Genomic DNA, 24,905 nt, shown 5'->3' on the forward strand with positions numbered 1-24,905 from the left:
AAAGGTAACATGAATCTAATCTATATAGCAACGCTATGAGATTAGCAATTTCCTCCTCTTTCTAATCACATAATCCGAAATCCAATCCTCCCGATTTGTCGCTAATATGAATATATTCGAGAAGGATTCAGCTAAAGGAGTGTCACCCAACCATAAATCAATCCAAAATCTTACCGAGTCACCGCGACCGACCTGAATCTTATGAGTGGGAAAAACTCAGAATGTACACCACATATTGATTTCCAAGCCCCGACCCCTTGCCCGACGTTGGTCCTTGACATACCCAATCGCCCCAAGTTCTCCCATACTTGTTTCCGATGATATCGTGCCACAGTGCATCTTTTTTCAGCCCCAATACGCCACAATCACTTACCCATCAGAGATTTGTTGCGCAGTCTAATTCTTCTGATCCCAAGCCCACCTTTCCTTTTAGATTTGCACACTTTGCCCTATTTCAATAGATGTTTTAGTCTTTTACCGTTCTCCTTCCCTTCCCAAAGAAAATCCCTTTGAATTTTTTCAATCCGTTGAGCCACTGTGACTGGGACTTTGTACATAGACATGAAATAGACAGGCATATTAGACATGGCAGCCTTGATTAGGATAATTCTTCCCCAAAAGATAAATACTTCTTTTTCCACGAGGCGAGCTTCCTTTCGATGCATTCCACAAGCAGGTCCCATTGACTTACCATTTACCGATCTTGGTCTATGGCTCCACAAATCCAAAACTTCCAAAATAGAATCCCCTAGTCACCATGATCCAGAAAAGTCTTTGAAGCCCGTTATATAATGTTGCATAAGTCCCCAGTAGGGATCCTAGATATGGGGTTTGTGAGAGAAGAAGAACGAGAAAAGAAGAAAAGAGGGAGGAAAAGGAAGCTCTGGAGTGAATAGTTCAACCCCACGTCCCATCTCAATTATATGTATATATATTAATATCTCTCTCTCCCTCTAAATATATATATATATATATATATATATATATATATATATATAGAGAGAGAGAGAGAGAGAGAGAGAGACTACTGGCATTACATGCCATTACTGATGGGCTCTATCAACTAAAGTAAATAAACGAAAGGTAAACACAAACAGTTTTTTTTTTTTTTTTGAAAGGCAACACATTTGAACAGTTACACTACATAAATAATATGGGGCCTAAACTTACTAACACTCCCCCTGAAGTTGGTGCACAAATATCTATTATGCCCAATTTACTTAAAATCTCTTTCATAAGGGTAGCTAAATTGTACGCACAATCCTTTGCCATTGACTAGAGTGAGAGATTTGCCCAGGTTTCTAAACTTAATTCAGTTCGTGTGGATATCTCTATTGCAGCTAATATGGTTTGACCATTGTGATAGCAGTTAACTTTAAAATCCTTAAATGGACATTTCAAAAAATTTGGTGGGAAAGTTTTTTTTTTCAATTTTGCCCTTTCTTTCTTTGTCCATTTCCTGAACTTTAAAAGCTTCTTCAAAATTTTAGTCACAAAAAGATGGGAGCTAAAGTTTTTCAATATACGTAAGTGGTTGTTCATTTCTTAAGGTTGGGATCTTTAAGAAAGGAGAGCTTTGGGTGCACACGGGCTGCGCTGAGCCAGGTCGTGGCAGTGGCAGGCCTTGTGTGGAAATATTATCATCATAAATCCATATCACAGCATCATAGTAGAAAGAATTATTCTACATTATTTCCCTAAATTCTTATTTCGGGTTTCGTTTTTCTTTTCCAACCCTCTAAGCATTTCCGACAACTACAATTCGGGCACAACCTGTTGTATGTTTTTAAGGGTTTGTACCTCATTGTTCTAAAAAAGAGAGTATGTGCCTCTCTAAAAACTTTTGATGATTTACCATTACAAAACAAACTTTTGATTATTTCTCTGTTAACTCATTTTGATAGATGGAAGTCACAAACCATTATTAAAAAGCTACCCATTCTAAGAACTTGGTGCCAAAACAATCAAGAGTTTGAGATTTATATTTATAGACTTCAGCGTGAAAATATTATGAACTTGTGGAGTGGTTGACCATGTCCACTGCTCTGATGTTTGGTTTAAACAGGCAGCAATTTCATGGAAAGGGAGAATATGAAATGATGCTCCAGGATACAGAAGAGCTTACCATAACAAGAAGATTAAAACAAAATATAGAAAGGAGCATTGCTCCTTTGAAATGTACCTTGAAAGACTGTTTTGACCATATCATGGCAAATAATCTATGTTGCATCAGTACAGATACGAGTGTCAGAATCAGACACGGGTATCGAGTGTCGGATTCGGCAAACCTCTAAAAGAATGATTCGTAGATTCGCCAAAATATTTTAATCAATTCTCAAATTTTATTTTTTTACATAATAGTATGATTATAACAGGTAAAATGTTGACTATTTTAATAGGTTAAGTAGATATAATATTTTATTTTCATTTAAGAAACTTAATATTATAATGGGTAAATCTCAAAAAATTGTGGTAATTGTAACGTTGTGGTATTAATATTCAGAATCAACAGATAAAAGAGATTCAGAATTGTCTCAGAGTATCTAGAAGTATTGGAATCGAGGACGTGTCCGACACGGATTCTTTGCCCATTTAGAAGAATCCGTGTAACAGTGCAAATAATATTAAGCAGTGGAATTGCAAATACTGGGAGAAAGATCAAAACATCTTGCTAATCAAATCCAGAAGGAATTTAAATATGAAATCAATAATAATCAAATACCAAAAATGAACAAATAAAGCTATTGACGTATACCCCCACAACTACGATTCATTTAGAATAATCTTAACTCCAGAAATAGATCATCTAGAACACTGAAATTGACAGCCTAATCAAAGAAAGAACATGATAGTTCATTTTATTAAGGAACTTACAAGGTATACAAATCCTTCTGAAGCTTCAACAATGGCTTTCATTCGATTTCTAGGAGTAGTGGGTGTCGTGAGCAGCACCTTCCATGGCAAAAACATTAAGATGACAAGTGCTACTCAAAAACAAATTGGAGAACACTAAATAAAATAAATCACCTCACATTCCACTCATACAAGAGTATGTAACAGTGATAAAAAAAATAACTCATAAAAATCTGCAAGCTTCAACTAGAGAATTCACCAGATAAATTATTTATGTTATACCAGACTATATGGCAGAATCGTAGAGGTGACAGCCTCAGATTCTTGATGACGAATTATAGTGCTAAAAGTAACCTTTATTATTATGATGGACGGATGACCATATCACATAGCAGTTGGTGTGGTGAGCAGTGACATTCTCAATTGCTTAAACCCGTAGGGGTTCCATTTTACAGGTAAAATATGTTAATTATGCATTTATGTTCTTCATGGGAGACCAATAAATGGCATAATTTGTTCCTTAGTAAGGACCATTGTTAGCAAAACGTGATTTGGCAAAAAAAACGTGTTTAAAACGTTAAAAACGCATAATAAACGTGTTTAAAACGTTTGTCTAAAAAAAACGGAGTTTTATTCGTTGTAAAAGTTTTAAACGGCACACCAATAAAACAAACGCCGTTTAAAATGGAGTTTTGCTAACTATGGTAAGGACTAACTAACTGAGGTTGCTTAAGCCCTAAATAAGAGTTAATGAGTCCTTTTGTGACACTGATATCTTTAATTTGCTCTTATGAATTGTTTACAAAAAAGTGTTATCCTTGTTAGAAGTGTAGGTGTGCCTAAGGGAACTATGATCTTTGTACTCTATTTCTCTTTTATATCAAAACATAAGTGAGGGGGAGCTCATCTCCAACTCACTCTTTCTTTCTCTCATTCTCATATCCTCCCTTCTCAACATGGTATCAGAGCCCTAGGGTTTTGGCCCCCCTAGGGACCACCATTGCTTCTCCTTCCACTCTCTTCCCTCCTCAATCCTTCAACCCCTAGCCATCGCCACTTCTCACCACCTCCCTCTTCCTCTCCACTCTCGCCCTGACCCTACGCTCCCCACGACCTCCTAGCCTCCACCGTAAGACCCCACAGCCCTCTCCCTCAACTTCGAGCCCCCTCCCTCTGGCCTTACTGCCTCACCAATCCCACCGCCTCTCACCATGGGACCTTGAGCCCCCACCCCTCTCACCATACTCCCTAATCAGCCCCACTCCTCCTCGCCGTAAGGCACCCAGCAACCCCCTCTTCTCTCTCTCTCTCCCAAGCCCTCGCCTCCTCGTCCCATTCCCTCATCAGACCCTAAACCCCTATTCATTTCCCTTGTTTTCACATCACAACCTTATTTTCTCCTTCTATAGTGCTTTTCCCCCTTAACTCTCTTATCTAAGGGGTCTTCCACTTCTTATCTTACATTCTTTCTCGCTCCTTCATGGTTCAAATCCTCTTCCATGCCTCTTTTTTTAGTCTCCATGGCTCCGATTTCATCTCCTAGCCTCCATTCTTCTTTTTTTGACTAGATCTCATATGTCTCCTTCTCATATGTCTCTCCAACGGAGCCACGGTATCATGGCCAGGCCCGTCCTATGATACTTGTTTTTGCTCCGTCTCTTAATTATCATCCGCTGTTGTGGTTGAGAGTCTCCTTTATTCCTGTTTACATGGAACCTCCTGTCAGTCGGCTCCTGCTGCCAGTTCGAATCCTCCACCTATGACTCCATCTTCTAGTTACTATACTTCTAGTTATTCTCCTTCTGTGGAGCACTCTTACCCACAGATGACCTCGGAGAAACTCGATGGGTCCAATTATCTCACTTGGCATATGGCGGTTGAGACCTACCTCCTGGCTCGAGGTAAGGTAGCACTCATTGAGCGTGAACCCCCTCCCCCCCTCCTCCTCCACGGATCCCTCCTATGACTGTTGGCGGCAGAATGATGCCTTGGTCCGCTCCCTCCTTTGGCAGAGCATGGCCCCTCATGTGGCTCGCACGATGATGTGCATGAGGGCTTCTAAGGACATCTGGGACCACACAACTGTCCTCTATTCTAGGGTTGATAGCCTTACTCGCATTTGTGCCACATACTCAGAGTGGATGTGCCTCCAACGCGGCGATACACCTCTAGCTGCCCAACACAATCACTTCGTTTCTCTATGCCAGCAGCTCGATGTCTGTATGCCCCTCACTGCTAATCCGACTGCCCTCGTCCGACAACGGGACCAACTCTGTGTTGTTCATTTCCTTGAGACCTTCGGCCCTGACTTTCTGCCTCTTCAACAGCAGATCTTGGCTTTGGTTCTATCTCATCTCTCACGGAGGTTTATTCCCATACCCAGCAGTGCTTCCAGGGTAGCTCCTCCACTGTTGTATCTATTGATGGCTCTGCAGTTGCGGCATATGATAGTTGTGATCATTCTGGTAATGGCGGTGGTTCCTTTGGCCATGGTGGTGGCCGTGATTTTGCCGGCGACCGTGGTACCGGTGGGCGTGGTCGTCCTTATTGCACTCACTATCAGCGGGAGGGACATCATGTTGATACTGGTTATGCCTTACATCCCGAGCTCCGGGTCACTACCGCCAACCTTCATTATGCATCCACATCCTCTGCTGCTAGTCCAGTAGCGACACCTGACGATACCTTCCTCCTCTCTAAGGCTAACTATTGGAAGTTTCAATGCCTACATTTGAGCAGTCGACCGCCTACTGCGGGTTTTGCACAGCCAGGTAGTTCATCTGCCTCTCTTCTTACTACCTCCAGCTCCTGGATCATTGATTCTGGGGTGTCGAAACATATCACGGGTATTTCCTCTTCCCTTAGTTCATTTAAGCCTTTTCATTCTGCGTCCCATTCTATCACTCTTGATGATAGGACTACCTCACCCATATCGGGTATTGGTGTTACGTCTCCACATTTTGGCTTTACTCTGTCCTCTGTTTTGTGTCCCTAAGTCTCCTTTCAATTTGATTTCTGTTAGCCAGATCAATAAAAATCTTAACTGCTCGGTCTCATTTTTTCCTTCTTATTGTGTATTTCAGGATCTCTCGACTGGGCGGATAATTGGTTCGGGTCGTGAGGTGGATGGGCTCTTTCGCCTCGACTGAGATACGCATAGCTCAGTCGATCTGTATCTGTGGCATTGCAGTCTCGACCACCCATCTATCCAGAAGCTATTACAATCACCTGTTATTTCTTCTCCTATTCAGTCATTTCAGTGCGAGTCCTATGAACTAGGGAAATTTCTTCTCCTATTCAATCCTTTCACTGCGAGTTCTGTGAACTAGGGAAATACCATCATGTCTTTCCCCTCTCGAGAGTTGTTATTAGGGTCTCGCGTCCTTTTGATTTAGTGCACTCTGATGTATGGGGTCCCTCGAGGACTATGTCTCATTCTGAATATAAATATTTTATCATTTTTATGGATGATTTCTCTTGTAAGACTTGGTTGTTTTTACTTAAAGACCGCTCTGAGGTCTTTCATGCTTTCGCACATTCTATGCTGAGATCACTACCCAATACGATTGTTCTATTAAATGTTTGCGCACTGATAACATTAGGGAGTACCTCTCTGCTACCTTTAGCGATTTCTTATCCACCCATGGCATTATTCATCAGTCCTCTTGCGCTTCCACCTCTGAGCAGAATGGTGTAGCTAAGAGGCAACTCCGTTACTTTCTCGATATGGCCCGCACTCTTCTCTTTCAAATGTAGGTTTCTAAACCTTATTGGAGCGATGTCATCCTTACAGCCTGTTTCCTGACTAATCAGCTCCCACATTCGGTTTTAGATGGTAAATCTCCCTTCTCCATTTTACATCCTCAGGGGATCCATTTACCATTAATCCACGGGTCTCTGGTTGTGTTTGCTTTGTTCACAACCTTAATCCTGGTCTCAATAAATTAAACCCTAGGCGGAGAGCTATGTCTTTCTGGGCTACTCTCGTACCCAGAAAGGTTATCGGTGTTACAGTCCTCGACTTCATAGGCTCTTTGTTTTAGCAGATGCCACCTTCTTTAAGTCCGTCTCTTTTTTTACTGCTCCTGCTGAGAGCAATCCCATTGTACCCGACCCTCAGGTTCCCCTTCCTTTCCATTGCATGTGACTTCGGCCCCTCCTCCAGCTCCTCTGAAGGTCTATCAGCGACGACAAAGGCCCAATGCCCCCCATCCTATGCCCGAGGCATCGTCTTCTCAGCTAGAGATACCGGCTCCTCTACCTCAAGTAACTCATCTTTCCTCTCTAGATGTGGTTGTAGCTTCATGTACTCGTTCCCGTTCTACTGCACATCCTATTTCTCATTTTATTTCTTATGATCATCTCACCCATTTGTTTCGTAGTTTTGTGTCTTCCTTGTATTTTGTTTCTTTGCCACAGTCTATGCCTGAGGCTCTTGCTCACCCAGGTTGGGGTGCTGCTATGGATATTGAGATGGTCACTCTTCAGGCCAATCATACTTGGGATTTAGTTCCTCTACCTCATGGTGCTCAGCTTGTGGGGGGCTGTCGTTGGTCTTTGCCATCAAATACTTGCCAGATTAAATAGTTGAGCACCTTAAGGCGCGCTTGATTGCCAAGGGATATACACAGACCTTCGGGTTTGACTACACAGAGACCTCCCTAGTTGCCAAAATTCCATCTGTGAGAGTGCTGATCACCCTCGCCGTCAACCAAAATGGCCTTTATATCAGCTTGATGTCAAGAATGCCTTTTCTTCATGGAGAGTTGGTTCGGGAGGTATATATGGAGCACTCCTAGGTATGTTGGTCAAGAGGAGATGTCCTCCTCAGTGTGCCGGTTGCACAAATCATTATGTGGGCTCAAACAATCTCCTAGAGCATGGTTTGGGAGATTCAGTGATGCTATCATGTGATTTGGCATGAAGCAATGTGCGGTTGACCACTCAGTATTTAGTCAGTGGTTTGCTGCTGGGCATGTCCTTCTCATAGTCTATGTGAATGGCATTATCATTACTGGGAGTGACAGAGCTGGCATACAGAGGTTGAAGGACTTCCTTCAGAAAGAATTTATCACAAAAAGGCCTTGGGCGTCTAAGATATTTTCTGGGGATTGAGGTAGCTTATTATGGTAGTCTCTCCCTCTCGCAAAGGAAGTATGTACTAGATCTGTTGGATGAGACAGGTTCTATGGGTATGAAACCAGTTGCTGTTCCCATGGACCCAAATAGGCAAATACAAAGCTGCATCCAAATGAGGGAGACATGTTAGATGACTCAGGTAAGTAACGACGGCTAGTTGGGAAGCTTATTTACCACACAGTTACTCGCCCAGATATCTCATATGCAGTGGGGGTTAGTTAGCCTGTTCATGAGCGCACCGCGTGCCTCCCACTGGGCAGTAGTAATTCAGATTCTTCGTTGCTTGAAAATCGCACCGGAAAAGGCCTACTATTCAAGAAGCATGGCATGAAAAGATGGAAGGATTTTGTGATGCAGACTGGGTAGGGTCACCAGCAGATAGGAGGTCTACCACTGAGTATTGTACATTTGTTGAAGGTAACTTAGTGTCGTGGAGAAGTAAGAAGCAAGACATGGTACCCAAGTAGAGAGCAGAAGCAGAATATCATGCCATGTCACATGCATGTGGCGGTTGCAATCCCTCCTATTTGAGATTGGCTTCTCTTGCTCATCACCAGCTCAGCTTTATTGCGACAATCACATTGCCACCAAACCGGTTTTTCATGAGAGATCCAAGCACATAGGGTGGAATGTCATTTCATACGTCAAAGAATCCAAAAAACAAGAGAGATGAACTACTTTCACTAGATCAGTGGATCGGCTAGCTGATGTATTTACCAAGCCCATAAGTAAAACTTAGCTAAACGATAGTTGTAACAACCTAGGAATGTATGATATCTACATTCCAGCATTCCAGCTCAAGGGGGAGTGTTCGAAGTGTAGGTGTGCCTAAGGACACTGTGGTCTTTGTACTCTATGTCTCTTTTATATAAATACATAAGTGAGAGGAGTGGAGCTCATCTCCAACTCACTCTTTCTTTCTCTCATTCTCATCTCCTCCCTTCTCAACAATCCTCATAGTTAAAATTCAGGCACCTATGCATACAATTGGCATCTGATATTGACACACTTGTTTCGGTAACTTTCTACCCATCTCTTTACCTGGATTGCTTTATTGCAGGAAAAAAAAGGAGAAAAGAGGGTAGAGAGTTGAGAATGAAATGCACCAAGGTGGTGCTCGTTTCGTACAACCACAAATCTTCTTCAATTCTAAAATCTAAAGTAATCACTTGAGTTACAATAACCCTTCACCAACCCAACCCCCTTTCCCTGATTTGATAAAGGGTTTATCAAAATGTTTTTTGAAAACAATTGTGTGTTTTACAAAGGAATTTGCAAATGCATTTGCAGGCCTACGCTGAGATTAAAACCGTAAATGACTTCCCCCTTTAATAGAGGTGGATGATTCTATGTTGGGCATCCCTATTGACCTCGAGGGTTAGATATAACTCAGAAGTCAGAACTATCCTCATGTGACTCGATGAGCAGCTCTACACGTGGCAGATAAAGATTATAATGATGCATACAAAATGGCATCTGATATTGGCACACTTGTTTCGGTAACTTTCTACCCATGTCTTTCCCTTGGATTGCCTCATTGCAGGAAAACAAAAGGAGAAAATAGAGTAGAGAGTTGAGAATGAAATGCACCAAGGTCATTTTCTGAAGTATAAAAGAATAACGGCCTTATCCAACAGCTTAAGCTTTTGGAGTTACTGGCAGTTTCACATGGTATCAGAGCAAATGCCTGGTTTCAAACCTCCTTGATGTAAAAAATCCACATGCAATGGTAAACCCAAAAAGTGGGGCCACATGTGCCACGTGTAGGCCAACCCAAAGAAAGAGGGGCCATACTTGAGGGGGATTGTTAAAGTATAGAAGATTAAATAACGCCTTCTCCAACAGCTTAAGCTTTTGGAGTTAATGGTGCTCGTTTCGTTTCGTACAACCACTTGAGGGAGAAAACCATTCTTCTTCCATTCTAAAAGCTGAAGTAATCACTTGAGTTACAATAAACCTTCACTAAGCCAACCCCCTCCCCTCCCCCACTCTCACTCTCGCATCCTTGTAATGGTCTAAAAAATCTAAAAGCAATATAAACCATTGAGAATAATCTACTCAGCCCTACAAACCCCTTCTTAAGTGACAAACATAAAAACTAACTTAAATGATAGTCTAAAGGTTATTAAATGGTCATTTAAGTTGTAATTTGCTGAGTGGATAGTCCCCACCCTTTTGAGTCACTAAAACCCCAAAAAATGAATTTGAAAAGAAAACCCCATGGACTAAAAGCAAACTCAAAATAAAACCACAACAAACATGAAAAGGGCACCCAAACCCCTTACGAAAATAAAAGAAAACCTCTTTTATTAAAAGAAATAGAGAAAGAAGACTAGCTCTTCATAGGTAATATAACCGCTCCTGCATCAGCTTGTAAAACTCGCAACAAGCTTACAAATTACAAAAGCCAATGAAATGATTCAAAGGAAAGAGATGGCTTCAAAGGTACAAAAACAAAATGGATGGCAAAGGTAGTTCAATAATAATATAGCTATTATTTCATAACAATTTTGCCAATAAATTGGTGTCATTTACCCTATTTCTTTTTTTTCCTTTCCATTGTGAATACTATTTTTCACAGTTTTGCCCATGATAAAGGACATGAGTCATGAGATTTGCGGGGGGAACCAATCAAATGGCCAACAAAATATCATGGAACATTCCATTTCCATTAGCTTGCCTTGATAGTAGATTGAGTGAATTTTTTCAGATGCAGATTGAGCAGGATCGCCTTCAGACAAATGTACAATGGGATATTGTACCTTTTGTAGGACCTAATCTAGTTACCTGGCACAACAAGAATCAAAATGTGGTTGCAACATCTAGTGCAAAGGCAAAGTATCGTGCAATAGCTCTCATAACGTTTAAGTTGATGTGGCCTGAAAAAAATTATGGAAGAGTTGGGATTTTAGTTTGGCAGGCGAATGAAAATGTTTTGTAATAATCAAGTGACTACTTCCATTGCTAGTAATCCAATGTTTCATGAGGAAAGTAAGCACAATCAAATAGGTAGTCATCCTCTGTGAAAAAGTCACCAGCAAATTGATATACACTCCACGTTTGAGGTCCAAATATCAGTAGTAGACATATTCACAAAGGCACTTTCTCATTGTCAGCTTCGCCGTATCTGTTCCAAGTTGGGCATGGATGATATCTATGCTCCAGCTTGAGGAGGAGCTTATAGGTTACTTTTGTTTAGTTTGACTCACATTTATGCTTTGGTACGATTTCCTGAAATTGTTTTTATATTTAAAATAAGAGAAAGGTCTTATTTATTTTTATTTTATTTTTGGATTTCTAATTCTAAATAGTTATTAATGACGAGCCATATCAATTTTTTTTTGAAAGATAAAATGAAAACGAGCCATAGCAATTACTGTGCACCTACCAAGGCAATTTCCTTAACTTTCAATTGGGGTTGTCTCCAAGTTGAGCATGGATGATATATTTTCTTGATTTATGCTTTGGTGCAATTTCCTTAACTTGTTTTTCAAATGCAACAAGTCTAGCTCTGATAACAGAAATCAATGGTAAGAATTTATTCTATCGCATCACAGTGACTCCTCCTTATCAGTTTTAACTTTTAAGCATCGAAGCAAGTACTTACACAATTAGTAAATCAAAAGCTATGAAACCTTACAGTTAGTCCTATTATATTCAAACTCTTTACTTAGTTGCAAGCCAAACTATCGGGCTAGATTCGAAAAGAAGAGCAGGGATAAGAGAAAAGACAAATGGGAGGGACTTACCAACTCAATATCATTCTTAACAGCCTCTTTTCTCAGACTTTCAGTCTCCTCCAGAGGAACATCTGGCACCACAAGTCCTGCAAAGTGCAAAGTGTTATACACCAATCTGACCATTGGTTTATTGGTAAAGTTGACATTGTTTCAGGTGAATCCTTTTTCTTACTTTTTTTTACATGATAGTTCTGAAAGTGTATTAAAGATAAGAAAGCTCTAGATCTAGGTGACACCTTAAGTATGGCACAGTCATAATAGCATACAATCACAAAGCACTCACAAACCATCAAACAGTCAGCAACTACAATATTACAGTTCTATATACCTTTTAACGAAGTCTCCTATGCAAAGATCTTTCAACAGTAGCCATAAACCATAAAACACACACTTTTCAATAACATTTCACAATTAGTGAGCTTTCCTTCCATTGCCATTCAACAAAATGTGCTCGTCAAATGCAGTTACACGGTGAACCCAGCCCGCCAACTAAGAGAGCCAAAGAAGGATCCAACCTGAGAACTGACCTTGATTATCATTATCTAAATTCCACTATCAGGTTCAAACAACCTAGCAAAGGCACGGTAACTAGCAAAGGCACGGTAACTATCGGTGTTTGAAGTTTCATTTAACAATCAAAACCCAAACCACCCTTCCTCCCTCTCTATATTAACAGTTCATAACACTTCCATCTCTACGGTCCATTAGTATATAACTATGATTCGTGGACATGGCAATTTTTACCTTTGACCCATGTCAACACGGACATGTATCGACACAGGGTTCAACATGTCCACTGGTTTTCTACTGTGTTACGCACTGTATCCTATTATGCTAAACACAAAAAGAAAGGTATCCTATTCTGTTACACAAAAAAGAACATGCATGTATTTTACATATCGTATCTTTATTTTTAAGTTATTAAACCTGTAGTTTGAATGTGTCAACATCCAAGACAGACGGAGGTGATTGGTCATGTGTGAGCTACGGATTGGTCGGAGCTTTTATTTATAACATTTTATTTACTTTCAAGCTTTGCTTTTGCATTGTTTGTAATAACTGTAAGGACTGTTCAGACGACTTTATTTGCTGCACTATAAACTTCTTGACAGCCTTTATATACTGCAACACATGTGCATGTTTGAAGTTATCAACATCAAGGCTAGTTCTCAACATCAAGACTGCTGTAAAAGCAATTTTTCATATTGTTAAGCACACTCAAAGCAAGGGAAAGAAGGGATAAAAACACAATAGTGCACTTGAAATCAATCATAACTATTAAAAATCTAACCAAAGGAAAGTTGTTGGTATATGTTTGAGTGACCTATGTGTTGCTTTTTTTACAGACTTATTTTACTTGTTTTAGATATAAAGGGATATAGACCTATTATACATTGAACAATGACAGCTACCAGACCTATTATTCTTATTTTTTTGCGTTTTGGCTCTACCATGTTTTAATAATTGCATAAAATCAGCTTGTTATTATGTGTGTAAATATAGTCATGTTCTCCCTTCTATTCGTCGTGTCCCCGTTGGTACCCGTATCCCCGTTTCTACATTTTGGGAGGTCGTTGTGTCCGACACCCGTGTCCGTGTCCACAAATCATAGATTCTGCCCTTAAAAATAATGCATATATGTCTTTCCATCCAAATAGCCCAAATAATAGGCAAAAAGGTCAAGATCCACAAAGTCCTTCCTCTGTCAGGTCACGTAGAGAAACTCCATGCTTCAAATAAATCCGCAAAGTGATTAGGGAGCACGCAATAAATCCCAAAGAGACTTAGAGTTCTCTCAGAGCATATTGTCTACTATGTAGTGAGTGAATAAGTGATCGACAAATTCTCTCGCCTGAAGATACAAAGCACCGTGATCTATAATGACAGTAGATCATCTTCGAAGTCAGAACTGTGCTTCAAATTGTTGCAGATTGGTACCTTTGACTGGGTATAATGAACCTAATACGACTTCTCTGTCAACTCTGACTAATCTATCATTGTTTTCACTCCTTTGGTACAAGAATAAACTTGTACAATAAAAAAAGATCCAGCTGACTGCCTGTTATATTCCACTTACTTCTTAAACAGACCAACTCATAAAACTATGCAACATTTCTTTGCATGATCATTTATTCAATTTTTACTTTTTAAAATGGAAAAATGGCTAAAGATGGGTTCCATGTATTCGCAAATGTTAAGAACAAGTTGGTCTCCTTTGGATGTTGATGCTGTTGTTTCTATGATTTTCTCATGCAGGTATCACTTTGTCATGCAATTTTAGCATGCTGTCCTTTATTCTACTATTTTCTTGATCTTGATATTGCTGTAACCAATAGCAAGCACAGTTGGTTTGTTATCTACAATAGCCATTTGGATTGTCCTGGTGGAATTCAGTGAGTAATAGATTTGGCCTACCTAATGGTAGACGCTTGGGTACAAGACAGTCCATTTGTTTCTCTAGAGCTAATTTTTGTCAGAAACTTGGTTTACGGTAGATGATGGGAAAGGTATTTGGTTTTGGGGTGATATATTGATGGGGGAGTCACTGGTCTGCGGTTTGCCGTACTTTTCTAAGCCTATAAACATATGATTTGTGGACACAGAAATGGGTGTCACGTGTCAATACTGTTAGCCGAAAGTTTAAACAGAGAAAATAAATGAGTTAGGGTTATCTCCCCCTGACTCATATCTTTATACTAAAACATAAAGGAATGTACAAAGTCTTAAATGCCCTTAGGCAAGTTACATATTCCAACACTCCCCCTCAAGCTGGAATGTAGGTATCATACATTCCTAGCTTGTTACATATATCACTCAATTTTGACTTATTTAAGGACTTTGTAAACATATCAGCTAATTGGTCCCCTGACCGAGTAAACACAGTGCAAATCTCTCTTTTATGGATTCTTTGACGGATAAAATGACAATCCACTTCAATATGCTTGGTGCGCTCATGGAAGACTGGATTGTTAGCAATGTATATTGCAGCTTTGTTGTCGCAATAAAGCTGCGAAGGAGAAGATGAAATGAAGCCAATTTCAGAAAGAAGTGAACGTAGCCAAATAAGTTCCGTGCTTGTCTGTGCCATTGCCCTGTATTCAGCCTCTGCACTGGACTTAGCTATAACATCCTGCTTCTTACTCTTCCATGAAACAAGATTGCCACGTACAAATGTACAATACCCAGTGGTGGACCATCTATCTGCTGGGGATCCAGCCCAATCTGCATCAGAGAAGCCTTCAACTTTCATATGGCCATGTCTTTTGAACATCAATCCCTTCCCTGGAGCCCCTTTCAAATACTTGAGAATCTGTGTCACCGCAGCCCAGTGAGAAGTACGTGGAGAGCTCATATACTAACTGACAACTCCAACAGCATATGAAATATCTGGCCGAGTAACTGTGAGATATATAAGTTTACCGACAAGCCTGCGATACCTGCCAGGATCCTCCAACAACTCTCCTTCTTCTGGAACGAGTTTCACATTAGGATCCATGGGTGCATAAGCTGGTTTAACTCCAAGATTGCCTGTTTCTTTTAGCAAGTCCAAGACATACTTTCTCTGTGATAGGAACAAGCCACTAGAAGAACGAGCAACCTCTATCCCCAAGAAAAACCTGAGCTGACCCAAATCCTTAGTAGAGAATTCCTTTTGCAAGAATGTTTTCAAACGTTGTTTACCTTGTGAATTGCTCCCTGTGATGATTATGTCATCCACATAAACTATCAACAAAATACACCCAGCTGAAGAGTGATAACTAAAGACTGAGTGATCCACTGCGCATTGTTTCATGCCAAAGCGCATGACTGCCTCACTGAATCTCCCAAACCACGCACGCGGAGATTGTTTGAGGGCATAGAGTGACTTGCGTAGGCGACACACGTAGGAGGAAGTCTCCCCCTGAGCAACAAACCCTGGTGGTTGCTCCATATACACCTCCTCAGTCAGGTCGCCATGGAGGAAGGCATTCTTCACATCCAGCTGATGAAGGGGCGAGCTATGATTAACAGCAAGAGACAGGAGCACACGGACAAAGGGAATTTTCGCAACGGGACTGAAGGTCTCAGTGTAGTCAACACCAAAAGTCTGAGTGTATCCTTTCGAGACTAACCGTGCTTTTAAGCGCTCGACAGTACCATCAGGGAGGTATTTGATGGAGAAAACCCACCGACAACCAACACGACGGGCACCAGCGGGTAGGGAAACCAGATCCCATGTATCATTACTATGAAGAGCGCCCATTTCTAGGTTCATAGCATCACGCCAGCCAGGATGGTCAAGAGCCTCAGCCATTGACTGTGGTAAAGACATAGAAGACAAGGAGGAAACAAAGCTCTGGAAGGTACTGGTGAGCTTATCATAAGAAACAAAATTCGAAATAGGATGTGCAGTGGAACGGGATCTCGTACGAGATGCAATAAGAGAATCAGAAACAACAAAGGAAGGCAGAAGAGAAGATACCTGAGAGCGGGAGAGAGGGATCATCGGCTCAGAAGATGATTGTGCGAAAGGAGGTAGAAGAGACCTATCTGTAACTTGGCGCCACTGATACTGCTGTGTGATTTTAGGTGGAGCTGGCTTCTCCAACGTGGCAGAAGAAGTAGAAGTTGCAGAAGCTGGCCGCACGGAAATAGGAGATGACGGAAGAGAAGCAGGTAGATCTGGTAAGAGAAGCGAGACCTCGGACTCGAGAGAAGGGGTGAAAGATGCCGCGCCATGTTGGAAGAATGCCTCAGACTCAAAGAACGTAACATCGGCTGAGACAAACCAGCGACGCAGACGAGGGCTATAGCAACGATAGCCTTTCTGCGTACGGGAATACCCCAGAAAGACTCAGACCGGGGATCGAGTTTGTCACGGCCAGGTCCAAGGTGATGAACAAAACAAACGCATCCAAATACACGAGGTGTCAGAGGAAACTGTTCCTTACTAGGAGATAAAATCTCGAAAGAAGAGGCACCCTCTAAGACAGAGGAAGGAAGGCGATTTGCTAAGAAACACGCCGTGAGAATGGCATCACTCCAGTATGCCTTAGGAACACCCATCTGAAAAAGAAGAGTGCGACCTACTTCAAGCAAATAACGAAGTTTCCTCTCAGCAACATCATTCTGTTGAGAGGTGTACGCACATGAAGACTGATGTAAAATCCCATGTTGGGAGAGATAGGATTGAAAGCCATTAGTATCAGAAAAATATTTTCTAGCATTGTCAGTACGAAAACATTTAATATTGCAATTATATTGATTATTAATTTCAAAATGAAATGTGCGAAAAGTAAAGAACACGTCGGATCGACTCTTCAGTAAATATAACCAGGTCATGCGTGAGAAGTCATCAATAAACACAATAAAATAACGAAAGCCAGTACTAGACGCGACCCTAGAGGGTCCCCATACATCATAATGGACTAATTCAAATGGACTAGACACTCGACTAACGATCCGGGACGGAAACGACACACGACGGTGCTTCCCGAGTTCACAGGACTCGCACTGAAAACTAGAAAAAGGTCCAGGAACCAGAGAAGTCTGCTGCAGCCGCTAAAGTGATGGATGCCCCAGGCGACAATGCCACAGAAATGTATCCACAGAAGTATGTAAGACAATAGGCGGCCGGCAGTCAAGACGATAGAGTCCATCTACCTCACGACCCGTTCCAATCGTCTTCCCAGTCGAGAGATCCTGAAACAAACAGTAAGATGGGAAAAATGAGACAAAACAGTGAAGAGATTTAGTAATTTGGCTAACTGAAAGTAAACTAAATGGTGATTTTGGTACACATAAAACAGAAGATAAGGTAAGAGCAGGATGAGGAGAGATATGACCAACACCAGTGATAGGTGTAGTGGACCCGTCAACAAGGGTGATAGACTGAGAGGGAGACAAGAAAGAGCGAAAATAATGAAGCTGAGAAGAGTTACCAGTCAGGTGATTGGATGCGCCGGAGTTAATGATCCATGACCCTGAGCTAGATAGAAGGGTAGTGGGTGAACTACCTGGCTGGGCGAAACCTGCAGAGGGAGGACGAGAACTGAGCCGCAGACGCTGGAACTCCTCATAATCGGCACGGGATAATGTATAGGTGGAATCAGCTGGTGCAGGAACAGAAGCAGAGGGAGCGCAATCTGAAGCCGAAGCAGTAGTAGCACCCATGTGAGCCGAGCGTGCCTAACGAAGCTCGGGATGCAGGGTATAGCAATGGTCAATATAATGTCCCTCGCGCTGACAGTGAGTGCAAAAAGAACGGCCACAGCCACCACCAGAACGACCACCACCACGGCTGGCACGGCCACGACCAGAGGAGGCTCCACCACGAGGCGGGCGAATACTGCCATCATAGGTCGCGAGTAGAACCATCAATAGGAACAGATATCACTAGATCACCAAGAGAGCGCTGCTGGACGCGGGAGTAAACCTCAGTAAGGGAAGGAATAGCGCCAGAACCGATAATCTACTGACGAAGATGCATGTACTCTGGACCCAAACTCTCAAGGTACTGCACAACACGGATCTGATCCCTCTGACGGGCAGCCTCTGTGAGATCCGTGGTAAGCGGCATGTAAACATCAAGCTACTGACAGAGGCCAACGAATTGGCTGTAATGGGTGGCAAGAGGAAGATCACCACGGCGGAAACGCACCCACTCAGAATAGGTAGAGCAGATCCGACTAATGTTTGCCACGCCAGAGTAAAGAAGAGTAACTTGATCCCAGATCCGTTTCGCAGTAGGCAGAAGCATCAAGGGCCCAGAGACGTGAGGGGCCATACTCTGCCACAGAAGGGTACAAACAAGAGCATCCTCCTGTTCCCATCGATCAAAGGTGGGATCCGTTGTAGGAGGATCACGACGAATGACGTGGGCTTTCCCACGGGCAATAAGATACTTCTCGACGGCTGCTTTCCAAGTAACGTAGTTTGCCCCATCCAACTTAACAGAAATGATATGTGGGAATGATTCATCCACAGAGAGAGATGATGACAAAGAAGACGCCAAAGAGGGTGTCGGATGAACACCAGGAGGCACTCCTGTGGAAGGATTGTCAAGCACCTCCTCCATAACAACAAGCAAGAAAGAAACAGACAATCCAAACCAAGACGAATAACAGGAGATAACAGAATAGGTGGGCAAACTAGGATACGCCAAGAAAGCTAGACGCGGCTCCAAGAATGACGGGTATCGACGAAGCTTGACAAGAGGGAAGCCATGAGACACAGAGGGGAGCCGCAAAGACAAACTAGAATCAAAGTAGGGTACGAGATGAAGATCTAACACATGATAACAGGGAGAAAAGAGTGGTACGGTTTACCAAGGAGGAAAAATGATGTGGGTTGAAAAACTTGGGGTGTGAGGCTTACTAACAAACCTAGGAATTGGGGGCTGGAAAAAAAAATTCTAATGCGAGGCGAAACACAGCCCTGGAAACTTATTTCCAGGAAAGTGATTTTGTGGGGGGAGGGGGTCAGAAAATATTTTCCTGGAAAATTTTGGGGGGGTGCAAATCCTCGTTCCTAGGTAGAAAATGTGTGGGGAGTTGCTGCGCGGGGGTACAGGACCAGGAGCTACGCGGCGGGCGGGAGGGAGGGAGGGACTGGTGCCTTTGGCTCGGAGAGAATGACTCCTTCTCAGGAGGAAAAAGACAGCATGCCGGTGTGCCTCGGATGAAACTGGGCCTGGAGTTGGGTTAGCCGAAAGTTTAGACAGAGAAAATAAGTTAGGGTTATCTCCCCCTGACTCATATCTTTATACTAAAACATAAAGGAATGTACAAAGTCCTAAATGCTACATATTCCAACAAATACGAACACAGTGACCTCCCAAAATGTTGAAACAGGGACATGGCGAATAAAAATGGGGACACGGCTACATACACACACATAATAACAAGCTGATTTTAAAAAATAAAATAAAAAAATAACAAGCTGATTTTGTGCAATTATTAAAGCAGGATAATACCAAAATGCATAAATTAAGAATAATAAATGCGGCAGCAGTCATTGTTTAATGTATAATAGATTTGTATCCCTTTATATTTAAAACAAGTCTATAAAAAAATCATCACATAGGTCACTCCAACATATGCCTACTTTTCTTTGGTCAGATTTTTAATATCTATGATTGATTTTAAGAGCATTGTTATGTTTTTCTCTTTTTTTCATATTTTGGTTGTGCTTAACAATATGGAAAATTGTTTTTACAACAGCCTTGATGTTGACAACTTGACACATGCACCTGCAGGTGCAATAAATAAAGGTTGTCAATATGTTTGTATTTTGTAGTACAATAAATAAAGTCGTCATAGCAGTCCTTAAAGATAATACAGCAGCAAAGCTTGCAAGTAAATATAATGTTATAAATAAAAGCTCTAACCAATCAGCTTAGTCTGTCTATGACACATGCAAACGGTAGGTATAAGAACCTAAAATTAAAAATAAGGTATGTAAAAAACGGGGAGGTTTAGTTTTTTTGATTAACATAAAAAGATACATTTCTTTTTTTTGCCTAACAAACTAAGATACAGAGTTATCTTAGGCTAGAGGAGTAAAGCAGATAAAGTTTTTTAGCTAAATTTAGCACCTTCTTCGTATCAGAAATTTGAAATCTTCCTTTGATGAAGTAGATTTACAACGATACCTAAAGTGATGAGAATATCAGATCCATAGCTCCATAGTGCACAAAAGATCTGTGTAACACCCTCTAAAGGTCCAGGAAGTGATGGAATGCCTCTCCCCTTGGACTTAGATATTTCTCTTCCCTACGCCTTTGCCAGCCTCGGGATGTCTTTTCTTTTAACTTGGCAACAAGAATATTTCTTCGAATTAGGAAAAAGATTTAAAATTAAAGCTCTAGAAGTATAATCTCAACATGCAGGTCTGTACATGCAACTCAATGACTAACTATATGATCTACATGCCTTGGTGTGCTATGCATCTAACATGTTTTGGTTTCTAAGATGATGTATCGGTCTCTTATTTTAAATTCTTCCCAAGCAATAACCTTTAATTATGAGTGCTTAAGTATAAATGATTAAATAACATCATCTCTAACAGCTTAAGCTTTTGAGGTAATTGGTTGTTTCACATGGTATTAGAGCTAATGCCTCACGGCAGGTCTGGGTTCAAAACTCAACAACTCCTTGATATTAAAAATCCACGTGTACGACCAACCCAAAAAAGAGGCGCCAAATGTGAGGGGGTTGTTGAAGTATAAAAGTTTAAATAACACCATCTCTAACAGCTTAAGCTTTTGGAGTAATTGGTTGTTCACAATGAGTGAACACCTTTACCAAGGGAAATCTCTCAGTGTCATTGGCAATAGGAAAAAAGAATTCAATGCCATGAATTAGAGTGGAAATCTGACTTTCGTATGTAGTGATAATACAAGTCATGAACTCTAGATTTGAGGGATTTTTAAGGTAAAAACTCTCTGTTGTGGACTGGTAAGAAAGAATTTACTTTGAATATTGCTCAACAACAGCATTTTCTATCATTTGGTGCAAAACTCAGGAGCAAATTTTCACGTCCTTAGATCCTCATCTAAACATTGTAATCCTCATCTAGAAGTTGCAGATTTTAGAGGCCCATTCCCACAATAGTAATCGTTCCTTCCGGGACTCACTTCAAGTTCCAAACCAACTAGACACAGATTGCAGCTTTTCTGTAGATTTTGTATAATATCCTGACGAAGAAACAACCTACAACAGCTAAATATAACCACGAAGGAAAGTAAAACTATAGTGAAATCATGTGATTCAATTTTGTTTCTAGATGATGGATTTCCATTTTGTAGAAACAAGTCTTCATTTCCATTGCACCTAATCAATTTTTGTACAAGAGAATCAGAAGTTCATTGTCTCTTCATTGGAGAATACTACCCATAGGCTCTCCATTTGGAGTGAGTCAAGTGGCAGAGTCTGTCATTAAGGTGTTTGTGAAGAATAACTGAAATTCCAAGGGTGGTCCCAAGTACGGCAACTTATGAGGAGGGAAAATTAGGTTGCTAACAAGTTTTAATCTTTTGAAAACTTCTAACCCAATTTTGAAGAATAAGAGATCAAGAATGGAAATTAAGCACACAAGTTAAATCCTAAGTGCAATGCAAATAAAGAGCAAGAGATAAGAGAGAATGCACCCGAGATTTAAAGTGGTCCGGTCCTCCAACGCGAGGCCTAGTCCACTCCACCAACCAAACCCCTTGATGGCTTCACTATTTGATCTTCTTAACTTCGGCGAAGACCGGTGCCGATTACAATTCCAATTGCTTTAACCTTGGTGGCAATCCTCACCACGGAGAGTGGGCTCCGCTTCTCCGAACACTCGCCCGAATACAATGTTCTTAATAAGAAAGAAAGAACAAAAAAATCCCTCACAAGGGTTTACAAACTTTGAATAAGATGTACAAATTGAGCCTATGATCCAAATCCTAATCTTGGAGGATGAGAGGCATAAACAAGCTTTGATTCACTCTTAAGATGTTCAAATAGAGTTTTAGAGTGTTAGGATTCGATAATTGGGAAGGTGGGAATACCCATATATATATATATATATATATATATATATATATATAAACCAAATATGACCGTTTGAGGGACACAGTCGTAATTCTGGCAAAGTTCCCAACGGTCACAAATTACTTCCCGTTATAGTGTTCTCGGAGTTCCGAGAAGCCTATTTCCAGGCAGATTTTCAATTTTGTTTCATATTTGATTTGGCTTCCAACTTTACACCAAGTTGGGATTGTTATGAGGGTTCCAACACGTTGGAACACCACAAGGACAATCACTTAAACATTTAGGGTGTGTGTTTATTTACTTAATTTATGCCTCTTAAAATCTAATACTAAGATTGGATCTTATACATTCTACTATGACTTCGATTTTCAATTGGATTCTTCAAGTCTTCATTCGTCTTAGATCACCAATGTCTTTGGCCTTCATAAGCGGTCCAATGAGAGCTTCTTGGCCTCAATCCAAGCAATCTTGTCTTAGCACCATTATGATCTACAACTTAGACATTCAAACACATTAGTGATATAAATCACTTGTGTATTGGAATCATCAAAATAAGATGGGAATGCCAAGGTGGGAACCATTGGGCTTACAATCTCCCCATTTTTTATGATGACAAGCACAAGAGATTTTCCAATAAAAGCATGCATATATTCCTTACACTAGATTTCTCTCCCCCTTTGGCATCAATCAAAAAGATTGGGGTAAAAGAAAAACAAAGGGATGAAATTTACAATTTTAAGCTCCCCCTTTTTCAAGGAAAAAGACAAACATAAAACTCCCCCTATTGGGAATAAAAATTCAATACAAGAGGGGATTTTTAAAAATCAAAGATAAAGATATACAAATTATTAATTGCTAGCCCCTAATCTAAGCACATATGAATAGAATCATATGGGGGCTTTGGGAACCCAAGCCTTCTTGGTTCCACCACAATCCCTAATTTTAGATGCACATTGGAATTGGTAATGACCATTGATTCCACAATAATGACATCTAACATGAGGGTTAGATGGACTAGTCCTATCATAAAATGCATGATTAGGTATATGACTAGTCTTTTTCAAGATTATGTCAATGATTTTGTCACCATTTAGGAATCTATGGAGACATAATCTTAACCTTTCATTTTCATTATGAAGATGTGGTATTTGATTTAAAAAATCATTAAATTCATCTTCATAAGATTTGGAAGAGCTTGCCACATTTTGAAATTGTGCTAATTGGCAAGTTTTCTCATCCAAAATACCCTTAAGGGTTTCAATCTCAAGTTTAAAATTTTCAAGTTGTGCTTGAGATTTGGAAGAAGATTCATTTCTCAAAATATTAAGTTCATTTTCTAATTTTGAAATAGATTTCTTTTGAACTTTATTTTTTGAAATTTGAGAATGCAAGGTAAAGCACAATTCATCATAAGATATTTTTTCACTATCACTACTTGATGAATTACAAGAGGGGTTAGAATTTACCTCATCTTCATGGGTGAATGCCATGAAGCAAAGATCATCTTTTTTAGCTTCCCCTTCACTTGAGCTCTTTCCCGAGGTGCTAGAAGCATCCCAAGCGGCTACAAGACCCTTGTTCTTCTTCCAATCTTTCTTTCCCTTGTACTTTGAGGAAGATGACTTGAGAAGTGGACACTCCGGTCTCTTGTGTCCCGTCTTCTTGCAATTATAACACCTTAATCCTCCTACTACATTTTCTTCTTTCTTCTTGTTTTTATCCTTTTTATGCTTCTTTCTCCATAAGCTTTTAAATTTCCTTAACGCTTCTTCCTCATCGCTATCCGCATCACTTGATGATGAGTCCGTCTTGGAGGCCTTTAGAGCTAGAGATCGACTTTCTCTTTCTTTCTCTTTCGGCTTCTTTTCTTCTTGACGGCTAGTGAGGAGCATCTCATAAGTGATAAGAGATCCCACAAGCTCCTCCATAGTTAGCGTCTTGAGATCTTTAGATTCTTGGATGGCGGTGACCTTTGGATCCCAATAAAGAGGAAGAGACCTAAGCAACTTACTCACAAGCTCATCAGTAGGATAAGATTTACCAAGATTAGCTAATTCATTAGAAATTTTAGAAAATCGGGTATACATTTCGGAAATACTTTCATTTTGACCCATTCTAAACATTTCATATTTGCTCTTTAACAAGTTTATTTTGGAATCCTTAACTTGTGATGTTCCCTCATGGGTAACGGCAAGAGTATCCCAAAAAACCTTGGCGGAATCAAAAAGAGCTACTTCATTAAACTCCTCCGTAGATAAGGCGAAAACAAAGAGTTTATAGCTTTGTAATTTAAATTTGCATGCCTTTTATCTACGACATTCCATTCTTCAAATGGTTTGGAAGACAAAGTGTAGCCATTTTCTACAATATGCCAAAGCTCCACATCTATCGAAAGAAGATAGATACGTATCCTTGTCTTCCAATGTCCATAGTTGGACCCATCAAAGAAAAGAGGTCTAGTTGTGGAATGGCCTTCCTGAAGTCCGATTCTATTTATATTTGTCATTTTCACAATTAGAAAGTTGCCAAAGATCTTATGATCTTTCCCTTGTTAAAAATTTTTAAAAAAATTTACCAAAGATTTTAAGAAAAAAAAATCTTTTAAGAGCCAAGGCTCTGATACTAAGTGAAATTCCAAGGGTGGTCCGAGTACGGCAACTAATGA

At 40.6% G+C, this 24,905-nt stretch overlaps 1 protein-coding gene across 1 annotated transcript in view; it reads right to left on the reverse strand.

The window, feature by feature from the left end:
* The window catches only part of LOC143887137 (tryptophan synthase alpha chain-like), a 59,106-nt gene that overhangs the window by 11,535 nt on the left and 22,666 nt on the right, over positions 1-24,905 (reverse strand). The window contains exons 5-6 of the mRNA XM_077391242.1: positions 11,742-11,818; positions 2,875-2,952 (exon numbers count right to left, since the gene is read on the reverse strand). Coding sequence (XP_077247357.1) covers positions 2,875-2,952; positions 11,742-11,818 — 155 coding nt within the window. The remainder of the gene's footprint in view (positions 1-2,874; positions 2,953-11,741; positions 11,819-24,905) is intronic.

This window comes from Tasmannia lanceolata, unplaced genomic scaffold, assembly GCF_043159265.1.
Source record: "Tasmannia lanceolata isolate RefF3 unplaced genomic scaffold, GAP_Taslan_0.1 ptg000012l, whole genome shotgun sequence".
In the NCBI taxonomy this organism is placed as follows: Eukaryota; Viridiplantae; Streptophyta; class Magnoliopsida; order Canellales; family Winteraceae; genus Tasmannia; species Tasmannia lanceolata.